The sequence below is a fragment of the Balaenoptera borealis genome (genome assembly GCF_965194805.1).
Source record: "Balaenoptera borealis genome assembly, chromosome: 8".
In the NCBI taxonomy this organism is placed as follows: domain Eukaryota; kingdom Metazoa; phylum Chordata; class Mammalia; order Artiodactyla; family Balaenopteridae; genus Balaenoptera; species Balaenoptera borealis.
Genome location: NC_138865.1, coordinates 11,059,677 through 11,076,711, shown reverse-complemented (window position 1 = coordinate 11,076,711; position 17,035 = coordinate 11,059,677). Strand labels below are relative to the sequence as shown.

Genomic DNA, 17,035 nt, shown 5'->3' with positions numbered 1-17,035 from the left:
TGGCACATATATACAATGGAATATTACTCAGCCATAAAAAGAAACGAAATTGAGTTATTTGTAGTGAGGTGGACAGACCCAGAGTCGGTCATGTAGAGTGAATTAAGTCAGAAAAAGAAAAACAAATACCGTATGCTAGCGCATATATATGGAATCTAAAAAAAAAAAAATGGTACTGATGAACCTAGTGGCAGGGCAGGAATAAAGATGCAGACATAGAGAATGGACTTGAGGATATGGGGGCAGGGCGCAGGAGGGAAGGGGAAGCTGGGAGGAAGTGAGAGAGTAGCAGTGACATATATACACTACCAAATGTAAAATAGATAGCTAGTGGGAAGCAGATGCATAGCACAGGGAGATCAGCTTGGTGCTCTGCAACGACTTAGAGGGGTGGGATAGGGAGGGTGGGAGGGAGGCGCAAGCGGGAGGGGATATGGGGATATATGTATACATATAGCTGATTCACTTTGCTGTACAACAGAAACTAGCACAGCATTGTGAAGCAAATTTACTCCAATAAAGATGTATTAAAAAAATAAATAAACACAGCAGGTAAGCAGGCTGTAACCATGAATCCAACTGCCGAGATGAAACTAACTACGACACACTGCAGGGAGACACGGACACTCTTCCACAGCACCTGTACTTTCAAAACCTATGTAGACTCTCTTCTGCTACATCCTCTTACTCTATGTATGGCTTACAGCGTAGCAGGTACGGAAAGAACATGCCATGTGAGGCTTCCTCCCTACACCTAACCCTACACAAAGATTCTCTAAACTAAAATCCCATGAGATCCTAGGCTGACAGGGCAAGTGTGAGCTAAAAAGCTGTCTAAAGAGCTAACGAACAAGATGGGTAAGTGAGAATTAATATGTGAAGCCTAAATAAGGGGAACTTTTCATTATTGTGTGAATGAATAAAATGGTTAATAAAAGATGTTAATATACTGCTACCATTTAGCCTCCACACTTTGGCGTCCTCCCAAACAACCTAAATATTTCTTTAAAAAACTACCTAAAAGGATGATCTTTATGTAGACCTATCTACATTATCAGATCACTGGAATTTCTGCACACCGAGGACAAGGGTAAAGCACTCATTTGCAAGAACAAGATGGAGTTCTGTCTCCAGGGGCTGCTTCCTGCTCTTTTCATCTGAGAAGGAAGTTGGTGCCTTCTGTGTTGTGGGCTTTGTTCTGTTCTGATCCCGAGGCTAATGGATATACTCCTGACTAGAGCTCAAAGAACCTGGACTATACAATGACAATTCCATCCATTTTTTTTCTCCTGGTAGAAATTAGAAATGAAAAGCTTACTGCCATTCCTGTTCAGAAAGTTGAAGAAAGGAGTCTAGAGTCTAAATAATGGCTTTAGAATTGGAAAGAAGCTGGATATCTTCTGGGTGTGAGGCTGTTAAGGATTTCTTCCCTGAAATCATCTGGAAGCACCGGGGATAGTGTCCAGGATGAGACTATCTTCTCAGTTTATCTGTAGAATCCCCTGAAGACTCGAAAGTCAATTTCCTTCAGCTATCACAGCAATTAAATTGGACATTCCTTACCAGATGGTCCAAACAAAAGAATCAACTGTTGGTGAAACTTAATGGTATTTTCCTTTTCAGAAAGGCAAGTGAAAGACTTCAGAATGAGAAGATTTTGTAGGCATAGCATTTGATCCCTCGGGTGGAAGAGTCAAAGACAGACATTAAAGTGATGCTAGCACTGCAAATGTATAAAAACAGGTTATAGAACAAGTCCGAAGCTTAGAGCTTTTTGCTGGAGTTTCACAGAAGCTGCGGAATAGACTGGACAGAGGGCAGAAGAGAGTGGTAACAGTGTGAGTGAGCTTGAGAATCAGACTGAGACGAGCTACGTGCCTTTGAGCGAGTTGCTTAACTGCTCCTCAGTCTCAGTTTCCTCTTCTACAAAATGCAGATGATAAAAACATTTGCCTCACATGGCTATTGTTAGGATTAAATGAGATAATGCAGTAAAGCACAATACAGTGTTGGGCAGATGACAAGTGTCCAAAAATGTTAGCTAATCTTTCTTATTGAATGTTATGAGTAAGGGACTTCCCTGGCGGTCCAGTGGGTAAGATGCTGCGCTCCCAGTGCAGGGGGCCTGGGTTGGATCCCTGGTCGGGGAACTAGATCCCACATGCATGCCACAGCTAAGAGCGCACATGCTGCAACAAAGATCCCGAGGGCCACAACTAAGATCCGACGCAGCGAAATAAATAAATATTAAAAAAATAAAAATAAAAAAATAAAGAGCCTACAAGTCTAAAAAAACATGTTGTAAGTAAATTAAGTGACATTATATTTCTAGCATATAATATTATGTCTCTAAACAACATTACGGCAGAGTTTTAAGAGGCACAAAAAGGCATGTTTTCAATTTTTTCTCCACTCCACACTAAAAACAAAAAGAATAAACTAGTCTAAATCCTGTATCACTCAAAATTCCACACATTTCTCAAAAGTAATGGTGTTGGTAATTTGTCTTTCACTCACAACACAAAATGGACTCACAATTCTACATCAAATTGAACGTTTAAATCTCTGCATCAGTCTGTCTCATGCTGGCAGCTTATAACTTGGGGTAACACTTCCGGAGTTCTCCATTTGAATACTGTATTGTAAATGAAGTCACTCACCCTGTTTTAGCAGAACCCCCAACAGGGACGCGTGCATATGGATAACAAATAAATACCAGTGCTTGATCATAAAGCCTCCATTCTGGCCCAATGATCTTTCTAATAATCCAGGGTATTCCAAGGAAACTAGGTCAGGACAGGGCAAGACAGCTCACATTGATCCTATACCCTTCCCAGAGGAATCAATAACTTTTTGTTTTTTGGTATACTTATCACAAATGAAATCTATGGAAAATAGCGGAAAAAAATCTAGGACTTCTGTGACTGGAAGTGGCAGGATTAATTTCCTTCTTTCTCGAAGAAAAGCTGAGGCCCCTTCAGGTATAGTACCATGCATCTATAGAGAGTCAGTATAGTAGGCAGAATGATGGTCTTACCCAAATGCCTACGTCCTAATCTCCAGAACCTGCGAATATGCTCCCTCACATGGCAGAAGGGACTTTAATTAAAGATCTTAGATGGGGAGGGGTGGGATAGGGAGGGTGCGAGGGAGCGAGACGCAAGAGGGAGGAGATATGGGGGTATATGTATACGTACAGCTGATTCACTTTGTTATACAGCAGAAACTAACACACCATTGTAAAGCAATTATACTCCAATAAAGAGGTTAAAAAAACCCAAAAAACATAAAACTATACAAAAAACAAAGCTCATATCTTCTTTAGACTTCACCCTATGTAAATTTAGAGCTGTAATAAAGAGGAGAAGACTATAAATTGTCATGAAGACTGCTTGACACAGTGAGAATGGAGCTGATAACTTGGCAGTCTCTGAAAAGGCATGGAATCTGACTTGGTGAATAATAATGAGGAATGGAAAAAGAGAGTGGATAAGGTAAGATGATGAAAGTACAATGGTTCATTGTGTAATACAGGCAGGAAGAGAAAAGTAGTTCATCTCTAGAAGTTCTTGTGAGCCTGCGAGCACTGAGACAAATGACATTTGCAAGGACTTCTGGGAAGATGCTGAAATGAAAGTGCCCGGGATGCTGTCCAGCTACTACTCGGCACTATTTTTCTAAAAATCAATAGATTCCAGAATTCATTCCCTTTCTGTTAACGGAGTTCCTGTGATTTCTCTCCATTTGTGTCCGATTCACTTATTTAAATTTAATTTAAAAGAGGTTTGATGTTCAATTTACAAAACTGAATACATTTTTATCATTTTAAAATAAAATGAGAATTAAAAAAAAAAAAGATCTTAGATGGGGAGATTATCACGCGGTATCTGGGTGGGCCCAATGTCATCACATCAGTCCTTAGAAGCAGAGAAGGCTGCGGTCAGAGAGGGGGCTGTGACTATGAAGGGGCAGAGAGATGCACTGTTGCTGGCCTTGAAGATGAGCAAGGAGTCACAAGCCCAGGAGTGTGGGCGGCCTCTAGGAGCTGGAAGGTAAACAGATTCTCTCCTAGAGCTCCAGAAAGAAACACAGCCCCGCAGACACCTTGATTCTAGCCCAGTGAGAACTATTTTGAACTTCTAACATGAAGAACTGTAAGATGATAAATCTATGTCATTTTAAGCCACTAAATTTGTGGTAATTTGTTATAGTAACAATAGAAAACTAATATAATCAGTACTTTCATGGCCTCATACACTAGAATTTCAGGATCCAAGACGTGTTTTAACTACTATTTACTGTTTAAAAATGCTGTGTTTTGGAGCAGGCCTCTCCACATTAATTACTTTAAACTTTCGAAATCTATAAAAAAGAGGTTTTAAAAACAGCTTTTAAGAGTTACTAGCACTGGCCTTTAGAGCTGAGACAATTTCATTCAAATACCATAGCTAATGTAAAACACTCAATATAGTATCTCTTCTTTCCCTGAAGATGTTTACAAAGCAAACTCTAAAGATAACCTGTAATGGTTTATCTAAGATTAAAATTAGCTATTTCATTTCCTACACTCTCATATCCTGCCCCTATAAAAGGGCAATTCATCTGACCAACACATTAGCATAAATGCCTTATTCTAACTCATTTAAGGCTTGGAGCTTGTTATATGTCCCTTCATCTACCAGAATACCAGAATACTCTTGTCCCTCGGAATCCATGGGGGATTGGTTCCAGGACCCCCCTCAGATACCAAAACCTGCAGATGCTCAAGTCCTTATAAAAATGGCATAGTATTTGCATATAACCTACACACATCCTCCCATATACTTTAAATCATCTGTAGATTACTTATCTGACACACTGTAAATGCTATGTAAATAGTCATAAAGGTAAATGCTATGTCAATAGTTGTCAGCACAAGGGAAATTCAAGTGTTGCTTTTTGGACCTTTCTGGAATTTCTTCCACCCCCAAACATTTTTGATCCATGGTTGACTGGATCCGTGGATACACAGGGCCAACTGTACCATTCTTAAGGGTTAATCCCTAATTAAATCAGCAGTGAAGACTCTCCAAGGTCAACGTCAGTGCCTTAGCTCCAACATACCTAAGTTCGTCCATCTCCCTCTTCTTTTTCATCTCTTCTTTTTCTTTCCTTTTCATTTCCTGAATCTGGGCTTTCTTCTCATTCCTCTCTTCGCGGTCTCTGCATTCTTTCTCTGCCTCTAGGTCTGGGAACCGCTCCATTTTGGTCTTTTCCAATCGGTTCAGGATCTCATTCACTTTCTTCTCTACTGTCACAATTTTCACCTTGAGGGAGATGGAGGGAAAAAAAATACTGCATCTTTATGTTTTTTTCCCCCCCCCCCAGGACAGGGCAGGGCTTTCCAGCAGCTTAGCAACCCAGCTTGATTCCCTTTAGGAAAGAGACATCATGCTGAGCCCTCAACAGCAGAGACAGACACCCACTCAGCGCCAGGGCTCTGCCACCCTGTGATGCTCACACTTACGTCCTTCTGCCTGTGAAAGCCTATCTGTCCCACATCCATGTCGGCCGTTTTCTTCAGGTTAGACCACGGGGTATAGACCACGTTGACGTTGTTCATCTTGCAGCCTGCCAAGAGAGACTGTCCTCAACATGCGGGCAGGAGGACGCTGAGCAATGCGTCCCCTCACCCACAATGAAGTCACCATAATCCAACAAAGGAAAAGGCTGAGAATGAACAAGCCACCAAGTGTTTCAAACCACAAAATACTTTTTTTTTTAAAAAGAAGCCACCCACAAAGGCAAATGGGAAAGCCGACAAACAATTCAAGCTAAAGTATTCTGATGAAAAGCAGGGTCAAGAGATCAGCTTCAGGGATCTTTGAGACTCTCTAAAATTGAATGCAAATTTTATTGTATGTGTTTTTAAAGAGAAAAGGACCAAACAGGTTTCCTCAGATCCTCAAAGGAGCCCTTGATCTAATAAAGGTTAAGCAGCAAGATAAAGTGATTCGAGACACCGGATTCTACCCTGCACTACCACAAACCAGCTGTGTCGCTTTGGGAAAATCCCCATGGCTCCTGGCATCTCATCTGAAACATGAGGAAACTGGGCCAGTTTAGTAGAGCTTTTTGGTTTTTGTTTCTTTAGCCGTGGAACCTCTTTTACCAAAGAAAACGTAACAAAGTAATCAAAGCAGAGATGCTCCGGAGGAAAGGGGTGCCAGCTGTCCTGCTCACTCCTCCCCCCCCACCACCCCCACTTCGCGTTTCCCCTCCACCCCTGACAGCCCCCCAGGCGGCTCTGAGAATCACAGTCTAATCACTGGTCCAGTGCTCTCAAAGGCCCTTCCAAATTAGATGGCAATACATTTCAATGTTTATTAAATGACCACGTACACTGGGGAAATCTGGTGAACACGACCTTACCTAAGCGATCAGTTAACATCGCCAAAAATGAGGCAAACTGGCAGCATGTGCCTCCTGACCGTAATGCACAAGACTGCACTAACGCAGTATTCCTGCCGCAAAATGCGTAATGTGGTCCTACTGAACAGGAAGCATCGGACCAACCCAAAGTGGTCTCCACTCTAAAAGTGTCAACGTCTTGAAAGACAAAGAAGTGTCCAGATTAAAGGAGACCAGCGATACATGACAAGTGAATAGAATGTATGATCCTGGATCAAAAAAAAAAAAAATGCTATAAAGTGACGGTAGTGGGACAACTGACAAAACTTACACATGCACTCTGTATAACAGTATTCTACCCATGTGAAATTTCCTGAATTTGATCACTGTAATGCAGTTACTTAAGACAATGTACTTCTTAGGACATGCTGAATGGTCACGATGCCTGTGATTTTCTTTCAAATGGTTCAGCTAAAAAACCATTGAGTGAATTACAGGGAGAAGGCAAACAAATATGGAAAAACTGTTGATTCTAAATTTTCTTGCAACTTTTCTGTAGGTTTGAAATTTTTTTCAAAATTAAGTCAAAAAAAAAAAATCTCCACGTGCAAGGCACTGTGGGAGGTACAAACATGGATCAGATAATGGATCCTGCCTTTGAAGATTAAAGGAAGGCAGATAAGTACATAAGTAATTTCAATGAAAATTAGAAGTCATCAAGTGATGTTGGAAAGATACAGGTAGAGTTAAGGGAGTTCAGAGAGGGCAGTGGTCACTCAAAGCTGGAGGAAGGAAAAGGCTCCGTGGGAGAGGTTAAGTTCCTTAATTCTTAATTTCTTAAATTCAGCCTCCTCATCTATAAAATGAAAGTAATATCTTAATTCAGTAGAGTTGATAAATGAACAATCTGTAATGTTCTTGGCACAGTGCCAGGCATGTAATTAACATTCAATGCCAGCTGTTATTACTATTACTGTAACTACAGCGTAGCCCTTGAACCTTAGCTCGAATCTAGACATGTGATGACTGAGCAGGAGTGTAACATTGAGGGCAGAGGGAACAATACAAGCAAAGGCACAAAGTAGGAAAACAGCAAATATTTACTTTGGCTGGAGTATGAAATACATGAAGGGAAACAAAGTCTGTGTTCAGATCAGAGATGCTTAAATGCCAGCTTAGGAAGTTTGGGTTTAACTGTAGAGACAAGGTGAAGGGTGTCACAGAAAGTGTCTAAGTTTTTAGAAAGTTTAATCTGGCAAGAGATTATAAAATGAATAAAGAGGAGGCTGACCAGATTCTCTGATGACAAACAGCGCTGAAGGTGGTCAGCCAGGGACGGAAATATTTTAATAACACAGTGACGCAAATGTAGTGTACTTAGCAAATCTCACAGCAAAGACAATCTTCTTCACTCCTCAGCATCCTCTGCTATTGACTCCTGAGAGTGAGACGCTTGGGCTTAGCTCCTTATGAGTGAGCTATCCCTGTGGAAGGCTGAAGAGGAGAGAAGAGTGATTCAGTGATTCAATGACTCTTCCTCTTTTCTGTTTTCTTTAGAACTGGTAAACTATAAAGGGATTAAGAAGAAAGAGGCCCGGCCAAGAATAATGAGTCCAAAGCTCTTTTAATAAATTCACATCTGCTAGCCAGGGGCACGAAAACACATTAAAGAGGTTGCAACACACAAGGAAGGAGGATAATGACGTAGTTTCAATTTTCATTATTTTTCTTTCCATAACCAAAGATTTTAACTGGAAATCTGAGGAGTTCTTCTTCTACTCATAAAAATGGAACGTCCTAAAACTAACTGCAATTTAATGATTTGTGGAGTTGAAAATGAATGGCTCTGTAAGACAAGACTTCCAGTTTCTTTGACTAAGCACCTGATTCAGTAAAGCTGCCGAGTGAGATGCAGGAAAACGCGGACTAAGTGATGGGGGAGGGAGCACACTGCCCAGCTCTTCTCCTATAATCACCAGCTCCCGGTACCTGCTGTCAGCTCTGTGTCTGCCCCATGCTTATCTTCTATGCAAACCATATTTTTTCCGAACCCTCTGGATCACCCCTCAACTTTATATCACACCAAACTTACCTCTACCTTATCTAGGTCCATGTCCTACCACTAAAATCCAGTCTACTAGCTCATTCCTAGCAGAATACCATCACCCAGCTCCCCTTTATAACTGCCACCTCCACTCCATTAACTGTCCTTCTTGACCTATACTGACTTGACAAATTAAATCTTGTACAGTAGAACTAAACCAGCACCAAGGCCAATACTACAGGTCCTACTTAAAACATGGAGGCCAACTGTCTCAACACTCTTTGCACATTAGAATCACCTGGAGAGCACTGTAAAAATACTGATTCTAATGCATCACCCTAGACATATTATTTAAGGTTCTCTGGGAGATAACAAGATCAACAGACTTGATACCTTCACAATTTACAGGGAGAAGAAAGTATGGAAGGAGAGAAGGAAAGAAAGAAACAGTAGGAAAGAGTAATTGGGAGACTTGGGTTCTAGACTCTAGTAACAAATAATGGAAACAAACACATCAAACATTACAAATAAAGCCATGAGACACATCTCTTGCTTGGCAATTAACATAATGCAATTTCCAAAAGTCTTTCTACAAGTAACCTTAGGGGTAGGCAGGTCTAGACAATTTTCTTTTCTTTTTTAAAATTATTTATTTTTGGTTGCATTGGGTCTGTTGCTGTGTGCGGGCTTTCTCTAGTTGCGGTGCGCAGGCTTCTCACTGCAGTGGCTTCTCTTGTTGTGGAGCATGGGCTCTAGGTGCACGGGCTTCAGTAGTTGTGGCACGTGGACTCTAGAGCGCAGCCTCTGTAGCTGTGGCGCACGGGCTTAGTTGCTCCACGGCATGTGGGATCTTCCCAGACCAGGGCTCAAACCCGTGTTCCCTGCATTGGCAGGCGGGTTCTTAACCACTGCGCCACCAGGGAAGCCCTAGACAATTTTCTATTCAAGGTAAAGAAAACAGGGTAAAAAAGACTTGAGATGGGGCCATGAAAATTAGAGGGGCAGGGAGGTTGGCTTTCAGTTCTCTGACAGGTAGTGCAACTGCCACCTTAAGGAACAAAACAGGGGAAAGGCATATTACATGTCATTCCCTTGACTCAAGCCAAAGTCAGTAATATGTTCTCTAAGATGTAATCCATTTCAGACACAGAGAAAGCAGTGCTAATTCTGAAAACACCTCTAGGAAAACTGACCTTGAATGCTATTGGCCTTCACAAGATGGGCACAGTCCATTAGTACTTCCTTTGGAATGTCTTCTATTTTCTCCCCCTGAAACACAAGAATAAACCAAATGGTCCACTACCTTGTTACTGATCAATACTGCAGCACTTTTATAGGGCTTTGCTACCTTACTAGGCACAATTTTATTAAAAGCAGGGGCTCTTCAACTGTATTTCAAAACACTGAAAAATGAAGTCCATTGTGGAAATGTTTACTTTAAGAGAAGGCAGTAATATGGAAAATCCTGACTTAATTAAGTGGGGAAAAAAACAGGGTATGAAAGAAAACCACTAAAATATTAACTGTATTTATGTCTGAGTAATTTTTCCCTCTTCCCTTTCTTACTTTTAGAAACCTTGTGGAGAAATGGTGCCTATTTTTGGCAATGGGAAGTCTTCTTAGCTGAGGTCCCTACAAACTCCCTCTCAAGAGACATCTTATAGTTTTGGGTCTCCATGATCTGGTAGGTCATCTACCCTCAGAATTAGTCAGGAACCAAGCTCCTGGTGTGTTAGATATAACCTTCTACCATAAAAGAGAAAAAATACTGATTCATTCTCTTTACAGATACCGTATCAAAGTCAAAGCTGAATAAGCAAAGCCATTCCAAAAGAACAAAAATATCTGAGGCAAGAGCTAGTGGAAATCAACTCAGCACTTGGCTATTAGGCATGGGATTACTGAAGCACTTCTGTCTGGGAATGAAATGTTTTATCTACCTAAATATTTGAGATAAATTAAGTTTATTCCATTATGTTTCTGTTTTTTTCCTTATTTTAAATGTTTCAAAATGGGAATCTCAATTACCTAAATTTTGACCAAAAAATACGTGATTTAAGTTTGTCACTACTTTAACGCCACATCTCATCCTGTGAGATTCCCTGACCACTTAAATAGAGGATTCTGAATTTACCATCTTGATAACACAATGTCATCATCATGAATATCAACCATTACACTAGGCTATAATATAGTGATAGTGATGCCTTCAGGGGCATCTAAAATACACAGAAGCTGACTGACCCTATACTAAGTAAATCACAGAAAAAATTAAAAAACAGAACAATAGCTACCACTTTGTGAATATCTGCTTTCTGAGTGCTAGGTACACTAAATAAATGGCCATATGAAATGGATAGTACTACGTTCACTTTGCCAATGAAGAAAATGAAGCTTGGAGAGGTTAAGCAACTAGGCCAAGCTCCCCAATATCTAGTAAGTGACAGAGCTGAGAGATGAACCCAGGACTAACTAAAGCCACGCTCTAACAACTGGCCCCAGAGTGTGGTGCTTATGGAGTTTCTGTGGAAACGTACAGCTTCTTGGTCCTTGCTATATCAGGCTATGTCGCAACATCCCTTCTTGCTATTCCTGAAGCAACAGCCTCTTCTTGTTTTGCTACTTCTAATATAATATGAGCATACCAAATAAAAGAATTCAGCTTAGCATTATGCATAAAGTCAGAGTAAACAAATTCTGCATGGAGAGTGTAAGGTACTCCCATATGTAAAGGCCAGAATTTTGACTGTGGGCTTTGTGCCATCTGTGTTAATGAGATAAGCGACCTCTTGATAAGTGAGATTTTTCTATAGGTTTTCAAAAATCAAATAAGCCTAGGAAAACACACTTGTTGAATATCCATGATCTTCAAGGCTTGGGCTGAATTCACCTGAACTTGACAAAGAAAGAATGAACACACATAGCGCTTAGCATGTGCCAAGCATTATTCTAAATGCTTCAGTTATGCTAGCTCATTTAATTCTCACAACCCAGTAAGACAGGGGCTGTTAGCTCCCTTTTACAGATGAGGAAACGGGCACAGCTGAATAACTTGCTCAAAGTCGCACAGCTGGTAAGCAGCAAGGTCAGGATACAAAGCTGGCAGTCTGGCTCCAGAGTTTGGGTTCTGAACTACTTTTACTTAGTCTCACTGCATCTCCAACACTTACTTGGTACCTACTAAGTACAAAGGGCTATGTCGTTTACTGCAGGAGATCAACCAGGTAAAAGTTCCGCAAGGAGCACATATTTTTATCTAGCACATTATGTGCTTCCAAAAGAAAATGAAATCAAACTCCTGTTCAAACAAGTTCTAACTGGTGGCAATGTGAACTTGGGACTACCCACCGTTATTTCCATTTTCTGATGCAGCAGAACCCAAAGGAAAAAATTTAATCTGAACCAAAAGGAAAGTTGGGAACACCATACTTTATTTTCTCTAGACTTAAAATAGTTCCAAAATGGCAAGAAGTTGCCTAGGAAAATTCAGAATTTTGTTCCAGCAAAGAGTTCACAATCTTCTTTTTTTTTTACAACACAGTTCTCAAAAATATAAATAGAATAAGTAAAGATGTGGTAGAACGTTTTACCTTGTTAGTAAATTAAGGAGTAAATATTATAAGCATAATGAAGTAGTATCTTGTATTTATTAAAATGGTCAAAAGGTTGCTATTTTTCTGAAGTTATAAAACCCCAAAAAGTTTTTGGAAAACCTATATATATATATCAGGTAGCATTTTAAACCAGCATAATATTTTCAAAGGGCAATCTGGCATAAAAGGAGTTATCAAAATGTTTATATCTTTTGACCCAGTAATTTCATTTCTGAGAACTACTCTAAAAAAAAAAAAAAGAAAAGAAAAGAAAAATAGAAAGTAGTTCATTAAGAAAATATTTCTTGTTGGGGATTCATAATGCTGAAAACTGTAAACAACTTATATTCTGACAAGGGAGCTTTCAAATTAACTGTGGCATATTATCAACTCAAAGCAGCCAGTCAAAACAATAAATATGAAAATAATGCAGTAACGTGAAAAAGTCTGTAAACTGTCACTTTAAAAGTAATACAATCTTTTTGATATCGAGCTCCATGAGCTGTTTATATATTTTGGAGATTAATCCTTTGTCCGTTGTTTCATTTGCAAATATTTTCTCCCATTCTGAGGGTTGTCTTTTTGTCTTGTTTATGGTTTCCTTTGCTTAAAAGCAAAAGCTTTTAAGTTTAATTAGGTCCCATTTGTCTATTTTTGTTTTTATTTTCATTACTCTAGGAGGTGGGTCAAAAAAGATCTTGTTGTGGTTTATGTCAAAGAGTGTTTTTCCTATGTTTTCCTCTAAGAGTTTTACAGTGTCTGGTCTTACATTTAGGTCTTTAATCCATTTTGAGAAAACCATAATTCAAAAAGAGACATGTACCAGTGTAAATGCAGCACTATTTACAATAGCCAGGACATGGAAGAAACCTAAATGTCCATCGACAGATGAATGGATAAAGAAGATGTGGCACATATATAGAATGGAATATTACTCAGCCATAAAAAGAAACGAAATTGACTTATTTGCAGTAAAGGTGGATGGACCTAGAGTCTGTCATACAGAGTGAAATAAGTCAGAAAGAGAAAAACAAATACCATATGCTAACACATATATATGGACTCTAAAAAAAAAAAAAAGGTTCTGAAGAAGCTAGGGGCAGGACAGGAATAAAGACGCAGATGTAGAAAATGGACTTGAGGATACGGGGAGGGGGAAGGGTAAGCTGGGATGAAGTGAGAGAGTGGCATGGACATATATACACTACCAAATGTAAAACAGATAGCTAGTGGGAAGCAGCCACATAGCACAGGGAGATCAGCTCGGTGCTTTGTGACCACCTAGAGGGGTGGGATAGGGAGGGCGGGAGGGAGGCTCAAGAGGGAGGGGATGAGGGGATATGGGGATATGTGTACGCATATGGCTGATACATTTTGTTGTACAACAGAAACTAACACAGCATTGTGAAGCAATTATACTCCAATAAAAATGTGTTAAAAAAAAAAAAAAGTAATACAATCAACCAGGGGAAGCCAAGGTGGAATGCAGACTGAGACAAAAGAACCTAAGTGTGTGACAGACATCACTGAAAGGCATGAGGTGGGGAGGGCGGGGAGCAGCTGACAAGTAACTTTGAAAAACAGCATTTTGAATGGAAACTGTAACTGCACTGTACTTTAGTTGATAAAGTTGTTTCTTATGGGGATACAGGCTAACAAATCTGAAACCACTTCCATATATACTGGATTCAAATAAGCAAATGATGGTGGATGGTGGGAGCCAGGCTTCCCACTGTCTGAGAAGGAAGTAATAGCTAAGCAAGGAAGGAATGTGAGAAAGGCCCCTGTAGTAACGGGTTCATCAGAGACACCAGTCATGTTTAGCTTACTGCAGATACAGAAAAAATTATGCATACGAATTACTCACATGGGTTAGTATACATACACCTATTTCCTAGCTCTGTCACATGAGAGGGCCTAGAAGCAATGATACTGTAGCAGCAATGACCACACCCAGAGTCCAGGTCTTGATTTCTAAATACCATTTCCCAATAAAAGAAACCAAAGTTCCTCAGAGAAACGGCTGATCCTAGAGCTGGAGCAGGGAAAACACAAGATGAGCCTGGAGCATCTTGAGTGTCAGAAAGTAAGGAAGTGCTCAGAAAGTAAAATGACAGGAGCACGTCAAAGGAACACAAGAGCCAAGCTGGAAGAGTCAAAGCAGGGACAATTTTAGCAACAAAATGACACAGTACTGGATTACAACCCAAAGTAAAAAGTAAATGTGTGAGTCCATACTGATATAAGTAAATGACTGAATTAAATACATGGGAGAGAAGAGATGAATTCCTTACAGAAGAATTCCAAACAATATATGCAGGTACTCCCCGCGCCAGGACGTGGAGCTCTCCCCCTTGAGTACAGGCTGGACTTAGTGACTTGCTTCCAAATAATAAAGTATGTGGGGAGAAGAGCAACTCTCTAGTGAAAAACCCTGACAAACATTACCCTGGCCAGGAGATCAAGGTTAACACCATCAGTGCGAAGTCCTATTAATGCATATACCCCTGACATGATGGGATAAGAGCACTTCACCTCTGTGCTATTGTTCCCCCAAACCCGTAACTCCAGTCTAGTCATGACCTGATCAGTACTTCTCAAACTGTCAAGGTCATGACAAACAGGGAAAGAGTGACAAACTGTCACAGACCAGAGACTAGGCAGACATGACAACTAAAATGCAATGTGTGACGCTGGACCAGATCCTGGAACAGAAAAAGGACATTAATGGAAAAACTGGAGAAATCCAAATAGAGTCCAGAGGTTAGTTAATAGTGATGCATCAGTTCTGGCTTCTCAGTTCAGACAAATTTACCATGGTAATGTTAAGATGTTAACAATGGGGAAAACTGGACATGGGGTATATAGGAACTTGTACTACCTTTGCAACTTTTCTGTAAATCTAAAATCATTCCAAAATAAATATTTTAAAAAATACACATAACAATTATCCATACCCTATAATTCAACTACACAAAATACAATAGATGGATATAAAGACAGATTGGAAAAACAGTGGTTTTATGTGACTAGGGAACATTAAATCTTTTCCCTTTACTAGGATAATGCTGTTTTAAACCTCCCAAAGCAACCCCTGATAACTAGGAACATATGCCCTTGGTGAGGCAGGAGAATCACATGAGTCTGAGAAAAAGGAACTACAACATGATCTTCCTAGAAGAAGACAAAGTCCAGTAGTGTCAACTGAAATGACAGGGAGAGAGAGAGGTGACACACAGCACACCTCAGCTGGCAGGACAAGGCAGTGCTTCTATCTGGGAAATATGTGCTGTGTCCCCTTCCAAGCCTCAAAAATCACCAGAATTGCCCTTAGTGGTTTCCTGGGTTGGGGGAAGACATCTCTTCATTTGCTAATTTGTAGACTTTTGTACATATTTATTACTCTAAACAATTTATTTGCCAAAAAAAAAGGATAGAGGACAAGATAGGATGCTCATCACTACAGAAAAAGTCACAAATCCATGTTTAAATCCAGTTACCTTATGTAATCGAAGGTATACATGAGCCGAAGAGAGTTTGTCCACATGAAACCTACAAAGAATGAAAACCACTTTTAGCAAGAGGTACAAGATAACCATCTCCTCAGGCCACCTGCATTTAAAGCATTCCAATCCAAAAATATTAATTCAGTGCCGACTGCACACTGAGCACTATGGGGGCAGAAAACAGTCACCGCCTCCAGAGAGCTCACTATCCACTGGGAGACGTGAGAAGAACACGGAAAGCTCTGCAGCTGTGTGAGACTAAGTATCAAGATGAGTACAGGAGGCAATGAATGTTAAAAGCCCAGGGAAGGGTGATTTTTGAAGCGAGAAAGAGCTATCAGTGACCCAAGGCTTCATTGATGAACTGAGACTTGGTGGGTCCCAAGCTGAACCACGGGACTCAGAGCAAACACGGGGAAGGAATTTTAGGTGAGAAGAGAAGGGAATGAAAGAAGTCAGCAAGACTCCAGGGTTGCAAGCCTGGGAGACTCACAGGACCACTGACAGTAACATCTTACAGTTGGAGAGGGAGCCAGTTTGGCAAAAAGATGACAGGTTTGGTTTGGGAAATCCTGAGTTTCAAGCGATGGCAAAACAATCCAAAGAGAATGTCAATCACAGAGATGGAAGAGTCAGGTGAGGACTGAAGCAGTAAGCAGACCACATCACCAAATGGGTCAGACCAACAATTCATCCAGCCTTACCTCTGACAATGACACTAATACGCGTCTCCTGGGAAAGCATGGTGATTGCCCTTTATGACGCTGTCCTAAAAATATTCAGAATACCCTCTCACCCCAGTATCCTAAATTTACCTTTCATTAAGGCTCTATCATTCACCAATTTAATTAAATCTTTTAAAACTTACTTCTTTTTTCACCTAGTCCAACATTTGGGGATTTTAAGTTTTTCATATTTACAATTCACCAAATGAAGTTGACCGCTCTTTCCAACACCCAGAGAGGCCTCCAGAATGCTAGCAAACAATGGTAACACATGACTGTCACTTTGTGATTTCTGTTAACTTTACTCATCTCTTCCTTAGTCCTTTCCTTTCCAGACTGAGGAATGTTCAGTAAAATCCTAAGGAGGCAACGTCACGTCCCATTACATATTTCTTTAGACATTTTCTTAGCATTAATGGATTTTTTAGAGCTGCAAATGGTTACACACTCATACCTGGTCCAAGATGTAGGCAGTGTGATTCTATATAAAGGTCAAGGTTTGCTGTTTCTCATGCCCTCTTTAAAAAGGTCAAGCATCTTGCTAGTCACTTTGGATAAAGAAAATTTTTACACATTTTTGGCAGTCTATGATGACTCTAGGTTTTATTCCTAACCATTAGTGATAGCCAGAAATGAATATAACATCTTAGTTTGATTTATTTTTCTTCTGCTGGTTCATTTACTTATTTGCATTCCCACGTAAGAGATTCCTACTGATTATCATCTTCAGCTTGGCATTTTCCAGCCAGAAAATGTGTTTTTTGAAAATCTGGAAAT

General features: G+C 40.2%; 1 protein-coding gene across 10 annotated transcripts in view; it reads right to left on the bottom strand.

Annotated features, from left to right (window-relative positions):
* The window catches only part of CCDC25 (coiled-coil domain containing 25), an 81,930-nt gene that overhangs the window by 52,964 nt on the left and 11,931 nt on the right, over nucleotides 1–17,035 (bottom strand). For 6 of the 10 annotated variants that reach the window (XM_082402895.1, XM_082402896.1, XM_082402894.1 and 3 more), the window contains 4 exons: nucleotides 15,528–15,579; nucleotides 9,628–9,703; nucleotides 5,507–5,610; nucleotides 5,104–5,306 (listed from right to left, as the gene is read on the bottom strand). In XM_082402895.1, coding sequence (XP_082259021.1) covers nucleotides 5,104–5,306; nucleotides 5,507–5,610; nucleotides 9,628–9,703; nucleotides 15,528–15,579 — 435 coding nt within the window. Of the gene's footprint in view, nucleotides 1–5,103; nucleotides 5,307–5,506; nucleotides 5,611–7,781; nucleotides 7,885–7,995; nucleotides 9,483–9,627; nucleotides 9,704–15,527; nucleotides 15,580–17,035 lie in introns of those variants that run through there. The other 4 variants (XR_014247664.1, XM_082402901.1, XM_082402900.1 and 1 more) reach the window with 4 other exon arrangements.